Source organism: Neolamprologus brichardi, chromosome 23 (assembly GCF_056152115.1).
Source record: "Neolamprologus brichardi isolate AB-2024 chromosome 23, ASM5615211v1, whole genome shotgun sequence".
NCBI classification, from domain to species: Eukaryota; Metazoa; Chordata; class Actinopteri; order Cichliformes; family Cichlidae; genus Neolamprologus; species Neolamprologus brichardi.
Window position 1 is genome coordinate 29,602,556 of NC_142125.1, and position 17,172 is coordinate 29,619,727.

The window sequence follows — 17,172 nt, forward strand, 5'->3', positions numbered from 1 at the left end:
GAATTCAGTCACCTTTCCTTAATCTAAGAACGATCAACTAATTTGCATATCAGCTATTAACCCACTAAGATGACAGGACAACAGAAATGCATGTTCAAAATGCTATCACAAAAATAGAATTCCCCTCATACAGTAAATTACTTGTGCTGCATCAATCAAGCAGAATGCATCTCCCAATTTACTATATTAACAATTAAATTTATTGTCTGATCAGTGGGTGGTCAAACCAGAATCTTTTTTTCCCCCACAAAAGTTAAACTGTTGTCCTGCAACCTAGAGAGTCAATTGTCAGCATTGGATAAATTCAGCATTTGATAACAAGTGTCTGTTATATTGACACTATTTTAACACTGATGAGAGACAACACGCTGATCTTCATTGCATGTGTGTTTGTGTTATTAGGCAGGTTTAATCAATGTCTGTGGAGCTGCATATCCAGCAGGGCATGTTCTTAAAGCTGCCTTTCCTACACATTTCTCTTCTATTATTTAATCATTTTGTAACTGATGTGCTATGAGTCCACTGATCTTTGCATCACTTCTCATCACACTAAGTGACTTGGACAAGATGGTAAACAGACTCACATGCTTAAGATGTTGTCTAATCTTCATGAGCTCTCTTGTGTTTGTGTTAGTAGGGTTAATGCATGTTCTGCTTGTGTGTGTGATTTTGTATGTTTCTTTTTGCAGTGTTTCAGACTCCTTCACAATTTTCCAACTTAAGCAGTCAGTTTTCTTTTCCCCAGGTTTGCTAACCCAAATTTTGATTTCCCATATTAAAAACAAAATTCCTATGTGTTCTCACCACTCCTCTCATTCTGTTGTCCTCTCCCACTTCAACAGTCCAATAGCCGGCAGTTGTCCTTCAGCTTTGTCCTGTGTTTCACTGTCTCTTCTTGCCATTTTACTCCAAAAGTGGCAAATGTCAAACTCCAACAGTCTCCTCAGTTCTCCTCAAATGTTCTTGTCACATGCACAGTGAATTTGCAGCTGGTTGGAAACACAGTGCCATTCATCCAATCAGGCAGGATGATGGATTTGCTCTTCTTCTCTGATGCTGTTTGTCCACACTGCTGCTGCTTGCTGGGACTCTTTGCTCAGGACTTTGCTGCTGTCTCTTTATCTGCCATGTTATTGCTCTTTGGAGCTGCATTCCTTGTCTTCAGGGAGGAGTGAGAGCTCGCTTGTGAGGTTGAGGGACACATGGAGCTGTAAATAAGTTAGCCAGAAACTTGGCCTGAATGTTTCTAATGATGTTAAACTATAACTTTCTTCCGACCGCTGCATGTGGAAAATTGATTCAGGTCTGCTTGTCACCTGAAAGTGACAAACTAAAACATTTTCATTATTATTATCACTGCTTAATCAACACACACAACTCTCTCTCTCTCTCTGTTTTTGTGAACAGTCCTTTAAACAGAAAATGAGATTGTAGTTGTTCTTGGCTGATCAACACAAAACCTTTTTCCTAAGATTATTTTTCATCTACAATATAAATTTTGTCTCTTTTTTACTCCTTTTCCCCCCCCTTTACAATAGCTGGTGACCTGCAGAATCACCACTCTCACAATCAGAGGCAATTACTTTTACACAGCGCACAAAAACACTGTGACGTCAGACACATTCACACTCACTTTTTTCATCTGCATAAATAAATCATTTGGCCAATGGCATGTGTCATGGTGATCCATAAATATGATCACAAGTTTATTTAATTATTTTTTAACCCAACAAAAAAAATAAACAAAAACATGATGCTGATGCTATGAACACTCTACACACATGAGTCAAGATGTAGGAAAACTGCTCACGGAAACTCTGCACACTCCAGTTATCACAGTTATCATAGTTCTGTTTCCCTCTCTTTGTGGAGTTCTCAGCCAGCTCTCGATCTGATAATGTGTAGCTTGCTCATCAGCTCAGAAGAGACCACAACGCAACCTCACACAGTGGTTGCGTGCTTTGCCCCACAGTGGCAAGGACTTGCACTTTCATATTCAATTTAGCTTCTCCATCATGTACTTTTAGATGTTTCATACAGGGTTCAGCATATTAGTTGTTTTCATAGGTGTGCTCTATATCTCAACAATGGCTCATAATAAGACTTCACACAGGTCAAGTGCCTCTATACACGTAATTAGTTTAAATATTTGCCTATTTTACTTTATCAAATATATCATTGTACTGAATTTGAGCAATCCTAAGCTTAATGCAGATTCTTTTAACACTTATCCACCTCAATTAAATCTATGGTCTGGAGCACAGGCTGTTGTCGATCAGGGCAAGCTAAAGAATAAACATTTTGTGTCAGCAAGGGGTGGGGGAAAGCCATTCACCAGAGCATATCTTAAGTGCTGCTGATGTGGGCTGGCCTACTCCACACGCTCTTCAAGGCTGGTGTGTTTTCTGAAAACTTCTAACATTTGAATCTCTTCCATTTATAAGCCTGCGATTAACCGCACGGCTCAGGTCCGCGTGAAACCCGCGCGACCGTCGCTCTCTTTTAAAAAAGAATACTACTAATACTAAATACTTTGCGCTGCCAGGAACGAAGTCCAACATAAACGTCTGTCACCCTCTGACACACTCTTGGTTGCTTAGGAACCCATGATAACAACAACAGCTGGCGTCTCAGACCACGTGTTCTACTCCACACTCACTCACACAAACACAACGAACAATAGGTTGCCCTATTATTGTAGTAGTTGTGGGAGTCTCCTAGTGGGTGTGTGTTGTTAGCGGCAGCCATTCCATGCTGCTCGTGTTCATTCAGAGGGACGTGTTGTTTTGTGTGAAGCATCGAAGCATCAGAGTGTGCACGGACGCTCTCTGTCTGACGGATATTAACGCTTAGGTACTGTGTGTGAACGCTCTTTCACTTTGCCATAACTTTTGTGGGAGAGAGTGGTTTCGGCCATACTTTTGAAATGGCGTCCCACCCAGACACAGGGAGCGAGGGAGACGGCTGCGACTCGGATGCTGAAGCTCCCAGCCTGACAAAGTACATCATCCCTCCCGCTACCCCTCATGACCTCAATCTTAAGGTGGAAAGCTTGCAGGAAGAGGTGGAGAAACTGCGAGTCTGCTTGCACGATTCGCTGGAGCTACAAAAGAGCCTTCTGAAACACTTGGATGGTGGCGCGAGAGGGGAAGCAGGGGAGCAAACATCTCCTCAGAGAACCCCCAACCCAGTGGCTTTCTCCACACCATTCACACAGAAAGGGATTAATGCAGAGCCCCCTCCGCTTCTCCAGCGTCAGTCGGCAGAACTCTGCAATACATCGAGGATGATCGCCGCAGCGCTGCACCAGGCCAAGCTGGAGCCCCCAGTGTTCGCTGGTGACGGTGGAGTGTCACCGGAGGAATGGCTCCAATCAGTGGACAGCTACAGATCGTCGCTGCGCCTAACCGACACGCAGGTTCTGAGTGAGCTCCCTCACTTCCTCAAGGGAGAACCCAGTAAATGGTTTAGGGCCCTCAGCTCTCACATTACTACATGGGCACATTTTTACCAACTTTTTGAATCAGTGTTTGTGTCAGCTGATAACCAAGAGCACGTTTGGCGGGGCATCCTTGATCGCGTCCAATCATCGGAGGAGCCCCTCCCAACGTTTGTAGCTCACATGCTCGGTGAGTTTAATAAGCTAAGATGCCCGCCGCCGGAGCATGAACAGATCGAGCTCATATGTAAACATTCATTGGAGAAGTATCGGGTTGCGTTGTACGGTACGCCGGTCCCATCGGTTATGGACCTACTGCTTCGCGCGCACGAGCTCCACACAGCCTTAGGGCCAGTTGGCCGCTCAACCCCTACTTCATCCCCTAGTGTTGCAAGCGCGAGAGAACCACATTGTTTTAAATGCTCCCGCCCAGGGTTTACCACACGCACGTGCCCAAGTTGCACCTGGGTTGCCCCAAAAGAACGAGGTGCTACCAGACCCAGGGCAACCTCCCACCGACCTCTCCCAGGCCCACCGCCGGGCCTGGAACTGGTCGATGCTGAGGGGCTGGATTCACTGCCGGCAGCTCGTGCGGCCAGTCAGCAGTCGGGAAACCCCCAGGGGGGGGAGGACATTTCAATGAGGCAGCCCTCCCCCGATTCGCAAAGTATGCCTCGCCCGCATGATGCCCACCAGATTGTGCAAGGCATTGTGGGGCACATGGAAGATGTAGAGTCTGGAGCACACTGGAATACTCCACTGAAAGCAAAAATTAACTTCAACTCAGTGGCAGTAGACGCTACGCTAGATACGGGGGCATCCCTGTCTGCTGAACTCATTTTGGAGAACAACTTGTCTTCCAACAGAACCCACCAGTGGATGGGTCCACCGGTGAGCCTAGTAGACGGTGCTCGCTGTCTCCCGGAGAGTGTTACATGGCTGCCCATAGGGTTCCTGAACAAAAGGTTTTACCACCGGTTTGCTGTCATCCGCAACTTGTCGTCCCCCTTTGTCTTAGGGATGGACTTTATGAGCAGGGCCTCTTTGACAATCCACATCCCCTCAAGAACCGTAGTTATGGACGACATTCCATGCCCAGGCGCGGATGAAGAGGAGGGTTGCTCAGTTGATATGTTGAGCGATGATAATGTCATTATGACGCTTGACATGGTAGAGCCCTCGCTGGAGACCAAAGCTCTGGAGGCAAACCTAACAGATAGTCAGAGAGAACTATTAGTTGTCCTCCTTGAACAATTTAGCAGTATGTTTGATGGACATTTGGGTCGCACGTCTTTAACTGAACATGTGATCGACACGGGAGACGCGAGGCCTATTAACCTCCCCCCGTACCGCACCTCCCCTGCAAAGAAACAACTCATTGAAGTGCAGGTCCAGAAAATGCTGGAAGATGGCATAATTGAACCGTCCATGAGCCCCTGGGCCGCACCTGTCGTGATTGTTAACAGGTTGGGCGCTGACCCACGGTTCTGTGTGGACTTTAGGGGGCTGAACCAGGTGACTCAGAAGGACTCATACCCCTTACCGCGGGTCGATGAGTCTCTCGACTTCCTAGCAAGAGGTCGATTCATTTCAACATTGGACCTGGCGAGGGGTTACTGGCAGGTGCCGGTCTCAGGGGACTCACGCCCTAAAACAGCCTTTGTTTCCCATTGTGGGCTGTTTCAGTTTCGCGTGCTCCCTTTCGGACTCTGCAATGCACCAGCCACCTTTCAGAGGCTGATGCACAACGTCCTCAGCGGCCTTGTTTACAAGACATGTGCTGTATACCTGGAAGACATCGTGATTGTGTCCCCTACCTTCGAACAGCATTTGTCGGACCTGCGGGAGGTCCTTGAGAGACTTAGGTCTGCGGGCCTCTCGTTGAAGCTCAAGAAATGCCAGTTCTGCCTGAAGGAGCTCACATTCCTAGGCTACCGGGTTACCCCGGATGGCATTAAACCGGACAGTGACAAAATCAAGGCTGTGATGCAGTTCAGAACTCCGTCCTCAATGAAACAGGTGCGGCAGTTTCTCGGTCTGGCGGGGTACTACCGCAGATTCGTAAAGGAATATGCTCGCCATGCAGAACCTCTGCACGCCCTGACAAGGAAGGATGTTACCTTCCAGTGGGATGACAGGTGTCAGGAGTCCATGGACTTCCTGAAACAGAGCATTGCAACAGCGCCTGTCCTGTCACTCCCCGACTTTTCCCGGCCTTTCTTCATCCATACGGATGCATGTGACCTGGGCTTGGGGGCGGCTTTAATGCAGAAGGATGCAGAGGGTAGGGAAGTAACGGTCGCTTACGCGAGTCGAGCTCTTCACAAGGCAGAGAAACCATACCCTACGCCAGAAAAGGAGTGTCTGGCTGTGATTTGGGCTTTAGAACACTTTCGTCCCTATGTGGAAGGGCTTCACGTGACGGTCTTGACTGACCACAACAGCCTTAAGTGGCTGATGTCACGCCCAAACCCCACCGGCCGGTTGGCGCGGTGGTCCCTGCGCTTGCAGGACTTTGACTTTACCATCGTACATAAGGCTGGGGTGCACAACAGGGTGCCAGACGCTCTGTCTCGCAACCCACTACCTGCACCAGAGGGTCCTCCTATTGAAATCTTGCCAGAGCATGCTGTCATCTGGGGCATGGATCTTCGTGCCCAGCCTCCCCTTTTGTTAGAGGACCGAACACAACTAAGGCAGCTGCAGTTGGATGACCCAGGTGCAGGTCCAAAGCTCCGAGACCTGGAGTGTTCCCCCGATCTGGGTTCGGACGCCAGTCCTTCACCGTCCTTGGTGGTCAATGACGGCCTACTCTATTACCGAGGCCCAAAACATAAGCGCAATCTTCGGCCCCAGGAGGAGCTGAAGCTGTATGCTCCTACAGCTCTCCGGGGTACCCTGTGCGGCTATTATCATGACCACCCTACAGCAGGTCACCTGGGGATTGCTAAGACACTAGCGAGAATGCAGTCTAGGTTTTATTGGCCCAAGATGGCATCTGAAGTTAAACGCTACGTCTTGTCGTGCCCAGTGTGTCAACTCACAAAACCCAGTCAAAGAAAGCCAGCGGGCTTCATGGTCCCCATTACGCCCCAGCGACCCTGGGAATACGCAGGGGTCGATTTTGTCGGACCACTACCTCGCACCGCTTCGGGGAACTCGTACATACTGGTCTTCGTGGACTACTTCTCCAAGTGGATCGAAGTGTGTGCGGTTCGGGATGCGACGGCTCGAGTGGCGGCCAGTAAGTTCATTAACGAGGTGTTTGCTAGGCATGGGGCCCCTAGATACCTTATTTCGGACAGGGGCTCACCTTTTGTCAGTGAGCTGTTTGATTCTGTTCTCTCCACTCTTGGGTCCACCTACCGCCTCACGACGGCGTATCATCCGCAAACTAATGCGACCGATAGAGTGAACAGAACTCTCAAAACAGCCATCCGCGCCTACTGGGCGATAAGCACGCGTCGTGGGATAAGTTCATGTCCCAAATCTGTTTCGCGCTGCGCTCAGCCCCCCATGAGAGTACAGGACTCAGCCCTGCTATGATGTTGTATGGTAGGGAGCTGGAGACACCCCTTGACTTGCTTACTAAGCCGTCTGGAGAGAGCGAGGAGTCATCCATGCCCTATCCGGAGACCCTTAAAGCGTCGCTTCAGGAGGCCCACGATCGTGCCAGGGAGACACTGGCTCGCAGCCACGCTAGGCAGAAACGCTACTACGACCTGAGACGCCGGCCGATGACCTATGCAGTCGGAGACTTGGTGAAAGTCAAAGCTCATCATCGATTGGACGCTCAATCTTCCTTCACAGCCAAGCTGGCACCCTTGTTTACAGGCCCCCTCCAGGTTACTCAGAAGCTTGGGGAGGTCAACTACAGATTAGCCAAGATTGACACTGGTGAAGACGCAGGAGTCTTCCATGTCGTGAACGTTCAGCCATTTTACTCCTGGGACTCCACATCTCCTTCAGGGCACCGGACTTCGGCTCAGGAGAGCCTGGATGAGACTGAAACGTGGGAACAGCCCTCATTCCCGAGTTCAGGGGATATCGAAGCAGGCGGGCACCCCGCTGAGGGCGCCTCTGAGTCGCCACCGGCTGAGGGGGAACACTATCGTTTGAGACCCCGCCGGTGCCCCAGAATCACTGAGGGTTGGACTGCTACCAGGTGGACTAACCGTCATCATACGGACAGACTCAATGTTGGCTGAGGGTTGGTTTCATACATGTACATGCTGTAATTGTTCTGTTCATAAGGGGTGATTACTTGTTCTGTTCCACTGAGCCCTCGTCATCGTGGCCCGTGAGAGCCTTTGTTTGGTTTTCTGTTGTACCAATTTGAGTGACCAGTTGTGTTGTATGTCTGACTGTTTCCCTTGTCTATGACCATCTCTGGAAGATGGATTGGCAGTAATACTGCATGTTCTGTATTGTTTGCTTCAAGCACTAAGTTTGTTTATTGACTGTACCAATGCTGTAAGGTAAGGGTGTCTAACAATTCCTCCACAACCTGCTTACTGCCTAATGTAACTATGTATAGTGAAAAAGGGTAGCGGGAGGGGGGTCACCTGGGTCCGGCTGAGGACAGCCTGCTAATTGCCGGGGGGGTGATGTAACAACCCTTTTGGGTTATAGCACCACTAGGGGGGGTTGCCCTATTATTGTAGTAGTTGTGGGAGTCTCCTAGTGGGTGTGTGTTGTTAGCGGCAGCCATTCCATGCTGCTCGTGTTCCATTCTCCAAGAAACACTTTTCTGTTGTAGCAAGCTGGCGCTGGCGATACCAATCCCCGCGCATGTATGCGCGGACGAGTACAGCCGAGGAGACCTGGTATTATAAAGTGTAATGTTGCTGACGGCGAATAAAGGTCTGTTATTGGATTTAACCGACTGGCTTCGGGTTATTCAGCTAACCCCCACACCACACGCTCGCTGGACCTGCTAGCCGCTCCTTCCTCGCCAGACCGCTGTTACAACAGCAAAGCAAGACACGAAGTAGGCAAAGTTCTTCATGTTTCTCGTGCACGGGAGAGAACCGGACAAACGCCGTTCCTTCGCTTGACCCCAGTTGCTCTCGTCCGCTCCCCCGTAACACTGCTCTTTTATTGAGGTTACATGAATATGCATAGGTTCATTAACATACGCCGCCTATATACAAACAAAGAGTACCTTGCCTGTGTGTGTGTGTGTGTGTGTGTGTGTGTGTGTGTGTGTGTGTGTGTGTGTGTGTGACCCCATAAATGACTTCCCTAAACCTACTGGTCTGGAAAGTCTAGCACTTAGCCTAAAACAGATATAGCCACGTTTATCCTACCATAAAACAATAAAACAAGGTACGACCTCTTCCCATGCTCCCAGGATGTAGGTGTGGATTCCAGAACACTCTGGAATGCACACCAAGCCTTTGCAGACTATTAAGGATCACACATCCTATCACTACACAATTATTTAAACACCTCTACCAATCTAAGACTAATTATAAAACTCTAAGCATATATAAGTAGATATTTCTAAGCATAAATGACAATCAACATTACAAAACCTAACATGGTGAGATTAATTCTGAGAACTCTCAAGGAGACGTAGTGGGGTGACCCAGGAGGAGGAGTCGAGTAACGTCATTGAGAGGGAGGTAAGCCTGTGTTTCAGGAAAATGGCAAACAGCTCCAGCGCGACATCTAGTGGGTCTAGGGCATTTAGGCCTCTGGAGGAGCAACTGCAACAGCTAAAAAAAGCCATTCGCTTGGCTTTCCCTGGATCATTAAAAATAGCGGAGAAAGAATGCGAAATGATGGATGTGGAGGTAAGGAAAATTATTGCCTCCCAACAGAGAGGGCTGGAGGAGAAGATAGCCCTAAACATTGTGTTTAAAACGGAAGGAGAGAGATGCGAGCAGAAACTGGAACAACTGGAAAAGGAAACAGAGGGACGTTCAGTTAACCGGAAAGCCAAAAAAGAAATCAAGAATTTAAAGGAGACTCATGCAAAGTGCTGTAAATGGCTGTTCCTGTGGAATGGAGCATCATCTTGGATGATGGAGGATGTCATGGAGGAAACAGGAGACATGGAAAATGTCATGGAGTCATTGAAACAGCTGAAGGAGGAAAATAAAAAGATAAAGAGCCAAATGAAGGATTTAATGTCAAACCCAGAAGATGCTAACAGACATCACACACCAAAATTATATCCTTGGGCCGCAGTAACACCTAGTGCCCCACCACAATCATACATCATGCCTGTGATGACTCTTGGTGGGGGACAAGTTCATGGTCCACATGGACAAACTGGAGTGGTTCTTGGAGGAATAGCGGACGTTGAATATACCAGCCCACCTACAGTTCGTCCCAAAGAAAGGTCAATGACAGTTAAATGTCAGCCCCAAAGTGGGGGAGGGAGAATGATAGCCTCAGCTGCAGATGAAGGCTTAACCTCGCCTCCCCACCCACTAAGTAAAGAAAAAATGTCAGACCCAGAAGTAATAATGGAGGAACAGCCAAGTTACAGTGGACAGACTGAACAGACCCTTAAAATGGAGGATACAATGTCAACGGAGGATGGAAGTGAACGGTCAACCTTTCAGGAGTTGCCAACACCAGCAAGAGAAGGGCAGACCCAAACCAGTAGGTCGGAGAAACCTGACACAACGGCTAAGGACGGAAACTGGAGAGGAGAAGTCTATGGCCGGATGCATGAAAACCCAAATGCACTAAGGGAAGTAATAAAAACGCTAAAAGACGTCAAGAAAAAACTGAGCGAAGCTAAGCCAGAGAAGGAGAGTGAAGATGGTGCGACTTCATCAGAATAGGAGAGTGGTGAGGAAAAAGACAGAGTAGTTGAGTCAGAGTCAAATGCAGGCAGAAATTTGAGACCGAGACGTGGAGGAATAGAAGTGAGAAGGCCCATGTTTCAAAGTTCAAGAGGAAAGGAACAGGTGGTTCACTATAAAAAAGTGTCCTTAGAGCCAGGAGCTGCTGGCCCTAGTTATAATCTCCCTTTAATAGCAGGTTCAAAAAATGAACCACTGTATCGCCCATATAAAATAAGAGATTTGGAAGCATTGGTTAAACAACTTCCACCTATAACAGAGGGAGGAGCGAGTTGGTTAAGGACATTAAGTAGATTGACCGAAGGCCAGGAACTTGCCATTGGCGATTTCCGTGCTATTGCTGGCCACTGTATGCTCGGTGGTGGGCTAGCTGATGTAGAGGCTATAGCCCATACAACTCGGCATGCAAATGATCTGCCATACCATGAAGTGCAATGTGCCTTATCTGACGCAGTCCGTGAGAAGTACCCAACCCCTAATATTGGAGCTATATCTAAAATAAATTGGGACCCCCAACATACACCTAGGGAGTTTTTAGCAAAAGCCAAAGAGCAGTGGTTGTCAGAAACAGGTATCCATCCAGGTAATGAAGGTGAGCATCGTGCGTGGTTCCGTTCTGCGGTGCTGGCAGGGCTGCCCAATCAAGTAAAAGCTGACTTAGAGAAAAATCCAGATTTTGCTGTAGCAGACTCTGTGCAGTGGGAAAGACATGTAGCTCATCGCTTGCAGCAGGAACAGGATACCGTGAACAGACAAAAAAAAGAGTTGGAGGAGGCACAGGCGTCCTTGGTTAAGTTACAGCTGACAGAGGCCAGAAATAAAGTTGGAGAGAAAAAGAAGGAGGAAAAGGAGAACGCAAAGAAAATAATGATAGCTGGGCCCCAGCCTGGTCTCGTGCCTGAATGGCCAGAGGGAGACCCGGGTCCGTGCCCTGATGGCAGGTGGCCCGTCAATGCACCAAGGCAGCGTCAACCCATAGGGAATTGGGGGACCGGTGGTCCGCAAAGAGGGCGTGGTGGATCAGTGAGGGGAGTGCAAAGAGCTCGTGGAACAGGGAATCCCAGCAACGTGCCTTGGAATGTCTGTTGGAGATGTGGAGCAGAAGGACAGTGGACTAGAGATTGTCCAGGAAATATCCAAAGCTATCAAAGGCGAGGCTATCGACCCCAGGCACGTGGACCTCAAAGAGGAGGAAATGGGTATAGGGGAGCACATCAAGCCCCAAACCCAAGTGCAGCACCAGTCGCTCAGTACCCAGTGGCTGACTGGGGCTGGGAACAGGAGCAGTACTGAAGGAGCCCGGAGAGACCAAACAGCATGGGGATGGCAGACCCTATGCTGTCAATGACCGTGGAAGGGACAGAATTGCCCTTTCTAGTGGACACTGGAGCAACATATTCCACATTGAGAGCAACACCAGACTGTGCCACACTTTCCTATCACACAGTTAATGTGGTGGTTTTTTCCGGGGTCCCAATGACTCTGCCATTGACCGATCCAGCCGTGACAAAGCTGGGAAAGCAGACTGTGAAACACCAATATGTGGTGTCACCTCAAGTGCCAGTGAATCTCATGGGCAGGGACCTGCTCGTGAAGCTGGGAGCTACTATCATGTGCTCTGCAGATGGACTGTCTGTTACTCTGCCAGGAGGACAGCATTTCCCGTGCCTGGGAACAAACTCAAAGACTCAGTATCTGCTTCAGAACTGTGAACAACCCAAAGCCGATATTTACTGGGGAAGGCTGCTGGAGGAAGGCATTCTAGGTCAATTCCAACTGTGGAGACCCTGGATAATGAGCTTGGCAGTTTACTCCCCACCACGAGATCCATACCACGTCACTCTTTTTTATGACAGGGAAAATGATGACACCTATCGTGAACTATTCCAGTCTGATCTTGAGGGTCAGATCTGGAATGTGCAAACAAATAACATTTACATTGGGCCAGAAGGTGTAGCCGCGGCTGTAAAATTAACTGATGAACAACTGCCTTGGTATAATGTGGGAGAAAATTCGGCCCCTCACATTACATTGGCGGTCCACGAAGGTCATGGAGCATGTGATCTGGGACCAATGGTCAGGCGGGCGCTGGACGACGCAGGGTGGCAAAGCACCCAAATTCCAAATTTATGTTATGCACCAAATTCTAAAATCTATCGTATAACTTGTATGTCTAATGATGTAGTGACCCTCGAACATCAAGAAATTTCAGAAACACATGGAAGAGAGAGAGCAGATCATCCTGATGCAGTTGCTGAACTGTCAAAACTGCCTGACAGTTTGTGGTCCAAAGGGCCCGCAGATGTTGGCCTGGCCACCTGTTCGCCTATCCTGTTCGACCTGAAATCAAACACACCAATCAACAGACCGCAGTATAAACATAAACCTGAAGCAGAAGAGGGAATTGCAGAAACAATTGAAGGGCTGTTAAATGTCGGAGTGTTAGAGCCATCTTACTCACATTGGAACACACCAATTCTACTGGTGGAGAAATCTGGAACAGGAAAGTATCGTATGGCACATGATTTGCGTGCCATTAATGCCATATTGCACACTAACACTGTACCTGTTCCAAACCCCTACACTGCACTATCAGATATTAAGTGTGACCAAAAGTGGTTCACTTGTATTGACCTAGCAAATGCATTCTTTTGTCTTCCACTGCATGAGTCACTCAGAGACATTTTCTCATTCACATACAGAGGCAAAAAATTCAGATACACACGTCTACCACAAGGTTTTGCACTTTCTCCTGGCATTTTCAATCAGGTGCTCAAAGAGGCCCTGTCAACATGTAATTTGCCAGATGGATGTACATTGATTCAATATGTCGATGATCTTCTCATTGCAGCCCCGTCAGCAGCGGATTGTGCGGCAGCCTCGCTTGTCGTGTTGAATAGATTGGCGGAGTGTGGCTTCAAAGTGAGTAAAGAAAAGTTGCAATTGGTTCGACCTGAGGTAACATTTTTGGGTCGGGTAATCGCACACAAATCAGTGGGTTTAATGAACACACACAGAGACCAAATTCTGACACACCCAAAACCGCGAACAGTGAGAGAAATGCTTTCTTTCCTTGGTTTGACAGGTTACAGCAGAAAGTTCATTCCTGACTATGTAGGTAAAACTGCCCCTTTAAGGGGCCTAATGAAGCAAGTTGGCGTTCGAAATCTTAAGGCTGAATTGCCTTGGACGTCTGACACTGAAATCGCGTTTATTGCATTAAAACAGGATCTGTCAAGAGCATCTGATTTGGTTACACCTAATTATGATGAGCCATTCTATTTGGATATTTCCGAAACAAACTCCGTCGTAAACGGGGTGTTGTTTCAGAAAAAAGGGGGGAGTAGGGATGTTCTCAAGTATGTTAGTATAAAACTACATCCAACAGAAGCAAGACATCCCACATGCACACAACATGCAGCAGGGGTTGCCAAAGTCATTCAGAAGACAGCACATGTAGTGAGAGGACATCCACTAAAAATACTCACTACACATAGTATAGTGGCGTACGTGAACTCACAAGCATTTAGTATGATACCACGGGCGCAACAGAAATTGAGTAAAGTTTTGGAGGCTCCAAATTTGACATTCACACATGAAGGAACTAACATGGCAGATTTAATGGGAGCAGGGGAACCACATGACTGCGTCAAAAGAGCACAGGTTGAAGAAAAAATTAGAGAGGACCTGAAGGCGGAACCTATACCTGGAGCTGAGGATTGGTTCACAGATGGATGTTGCCACAGAGATGAAGAAGGACTAAAAACCGGGTATGCGGTGGTCTGTAGAGTAGGAAATGAGTATCAGGTCAAAGAAGCAGGAAGGATTGAGGGACAGCAGTCGGCCCAGAGAGCTGAAGTGATAGCCCTAGCTCGAGCTTTGAGGTTAGGTAAGGATATGAGAGTGAACATCTACACTGACTCAGCGTATGCATTCGGAGCAGCGCATGTGGAGCTGCCTCAATGGAAAAGAGCAGGATTCAGAACAGCAACCAACGCACCTATTTGCCACAAGAAGGAGATGGAGGAACTGGAGGAGGCCTTGGGCGATCCAAGAGAGGTGAGTATCATAAAATGCAAAGGGGAACTCACAAGGAACCAGCATGGTGGCAAAAGGAAACCAGAAAGCGGACGAAGCCGCAAAGGAGGCAGCAGGTTACAAAGGACGGAGACAAATGATACAGGTAATTGCAGAAGAGGAAGGGCCAATTAACCAAACGGAGGAGGTCAAACAGGCCCAGGAGGAGGCATCCCCAGAGGAAAAGGGGGTGTGGAAAAACAAGAGAGCCTGGCAGGATGGAGGCTTGTGGAGGGGGCCAGACGGGCGTCCCGTGCTAACAGCCAAAATGGCGAAACAGAAGGTGAGCGAGGCCCACGGGCTTGGACACGTCGGAATAGCACAGATGGAGAGAAATCTGTGTCACTGGTGGCACCCTAACCTCAGAGAAATGATAAGGGAGAAGGTCAGAATGTGTCTAATCTGTGGAGCACACAATCCCAAGCCAGTGATCAAACCAGAATTGGGTAAGTTCCGGATGCCTGAGAGGCCGGGAGAGGAGATTGTCATTGATTTCACTGATATGATTGATTCAGGCCCTGGTGGTCTTCGTTATTTGTTGGTGTGTGTAGATGTACTGACCGGCTGGCCAGAGGCATGGGCGACTAAAAAGGAAGATGCGAGGACCGTGATCAAATGTTTAATCAATCATTATATTCCTCGACATGGGTTCCCTAAAAGAATTAGATCAGATAATGGAACCCACTTTAAAAATCAAGATTTGGCAAAGGTGGAAAAAATGTTGGGAGTTCAGCACAAATTTGGAACAGTGTATCATCCTCAATCCCAAGGGAAAGTAGAAAGGATGAATTTAAATTTGAAAAATAAATTAGCTAAAATCTGCGCGCAAACAGGGCTCAATTGGGTCGCGGCCCTGCCGATTGCGTTGATGACCATAAGATGTTCTGTTAATCAGTCCACAGGTTTCTGGGAGACAGTTTCCGGCACCTTGGACGGTGGGCCCGGTGGAACAGGGCACGAGAGGGAACAGGTCTCATGCAGACTATTGGAACGAGTTAAAGGCGCTTGTGTCCAGCTTCACAAAGCAGGTGGCTTGTGAAAGACCCCCAGGAGAAGGAGAGGTCCCAGACGCGAGAGTGGTGTGGCTGAAGGTCATCAAACGCAAGTGGAAGGAACCTCGTTGGACTGGCCCATACGAGGTGTTTGCCCAGACGGCGAAAGCGGTTCAACTGAAAGGGAAAGGCGACAACTGGTACCACTGGTCGCAGTGTGCACCGGAACACGACAGCTGGGTGGAAAAAATTGCAACTCCACCCAACACAGGTGAAAAACAGAGGCAGAATAAACCCTCACACCTGTGCAACGGGCCGACCGGTAGTCTACCTGGGAGGCCGAAGAACGAAGACCAGCTTAGGAGGAAGTCACCGCGACAGCAAAAAGGAGCGGTATCAAATTGAAGATTTCACATAAAGGCTTTGATAAGAATAGTTTTGAACTTGTATGTAAAAAAAAAAAAAAAAAACAATTCACACATAATACAATGCCATCACAACAATCAGAAACCTGTGATGAGAGAGAAGTTACAAAAATTAACAAAATGTTACTTCGTTTGATGTTGACTATGTTATTAATCACCGCTATATATTTTTTGGTTTATTTGTTGCAGACCGGCCCACGCAGACTGTCTGAGCACGGAGGACATTCCAGCCCAGCGCCACTCGATATACCACTCAGTGAACTCAAGCTGCGGGTGAGAATGAAGCGCGAAATCTCTGGTAAAACGGATGAGTGTCTCAGCACTTATGGTGGTTTAGAATTAGATTATGTTAACGGCTCCACAACCTCTTTTACATTTGATTTGTGTGATGTTTTTAACTGTAAGGGCGCGAGCAGTAATTGGAGGGGATACAATGTGTGGATCTGCTGGGACTACTCAGTGAGTACACATTGCGAAAGGGGAAATCGGCCTTATGACGGGTGGTGTAGGAATTGGAACCAGGTAAAGGGTTATACTGGGGAAAATTGGGAACCGTCAGAATTAGGACCAGGAAATGAGCTTAAACTTCAAAGGGATTACAGTCCATCTAAAAATCTGTTGACTTTGTCATTGGGGAATTGGCAGCGGGAAAAACCTGTATATTTAGTTGTGGGCGTGGAAACTGCAGGAGTTGATCCAAAAAGATTAATTAAAGTTAATTTCTTAGAAAAACATAACCTAGTACAGGCAGTTAGAAAAGAAACGGTAACACACGTGACTTTCAATCCAATGAACTCTGTTACTTCTTTTACAGGCCAGAAGGGAAGCGGGTCATCGGAGGCGGTACCAGAGGAGCAGGAACCAAATGGTAGACGGGTCCTGTCAGTGGACTATAGCACACTAAAACCTCGAGATTTGATTGAACGCGCCACCGGGTTCAGTGACAGCAACATCTGGCTGGACTGGATGGCTCAAAATGCTAGAGAACAAAAATTGTCTAATTGTGTAGCTTGTGCTTCCGCTAGACCGCGTTTGTTCACAGAGCTTGCGCCACTGCATCCAGAGGATCAGTGGGGCTATAATTGCATGTTGCGAATGACGAGAGAAGTAGTGAATAGTGGGAATTGCACTGTTTTGTCCAGTTTATTTCACTATCAACAAATACACCCAAGTAGGACCGTTTATGCCTAGAAAGGATAATTATACGTGTTTTAAGTTCTCCACGGATAAAGTAAAGTATAATTTGGGAGAAATTGATCCCAGTTGGTGTTCTGTTACACACCTGGGGAGGACCACAAATAATGTAAGTGATGCATCTACATTGATTGGAACCTGGGCCAGGAGCGGGCTGTATTATTATTGCGGCCACAAGACTCTTTTGGTTCGTGTTCCTCTGGGAAGCGTGGGGACGTGCGCGA

The 17,172-nt window shown here is 47.9% G+C and overlaps 1 protein-coding gene and 1 pseudogene across 1 annotated transcript; both read left to right on the forward strand.

The window, feature by feature from the left end:
* Window positions 1-8,994: 8,994 nt before the first annotated feature.
* LOC148096248 (uncharacterized) lies at window positions 8,995-11,553 on the forward strand (annotated as a pseudogene).
* Window positions 11,554-14,354: 2,801 nt separating this feature from the next.
* LOC148096249 (uncharacterized) lies at window positions 14,355-15,745 on the forward strand. Its single transcript, XM_087836508.1, has 2 exons — window positions 14,355-14,796; window positions 15,233-15,745. The coding sequence occupies exons 1-2, from the start codon at window positions 14,363-14,365 to the stop codon at window positions 15,732-15,734; spliced, it is 936 nt and encodes a 311-aa protein (XP_087692634.1). The 5' UTR covers window positions 14,355-14,362; the 3' UTR covers window positions 15,735-15,745.
* Window positions 15,746-17,172: the final 1,427 nt, after the last annotated feature.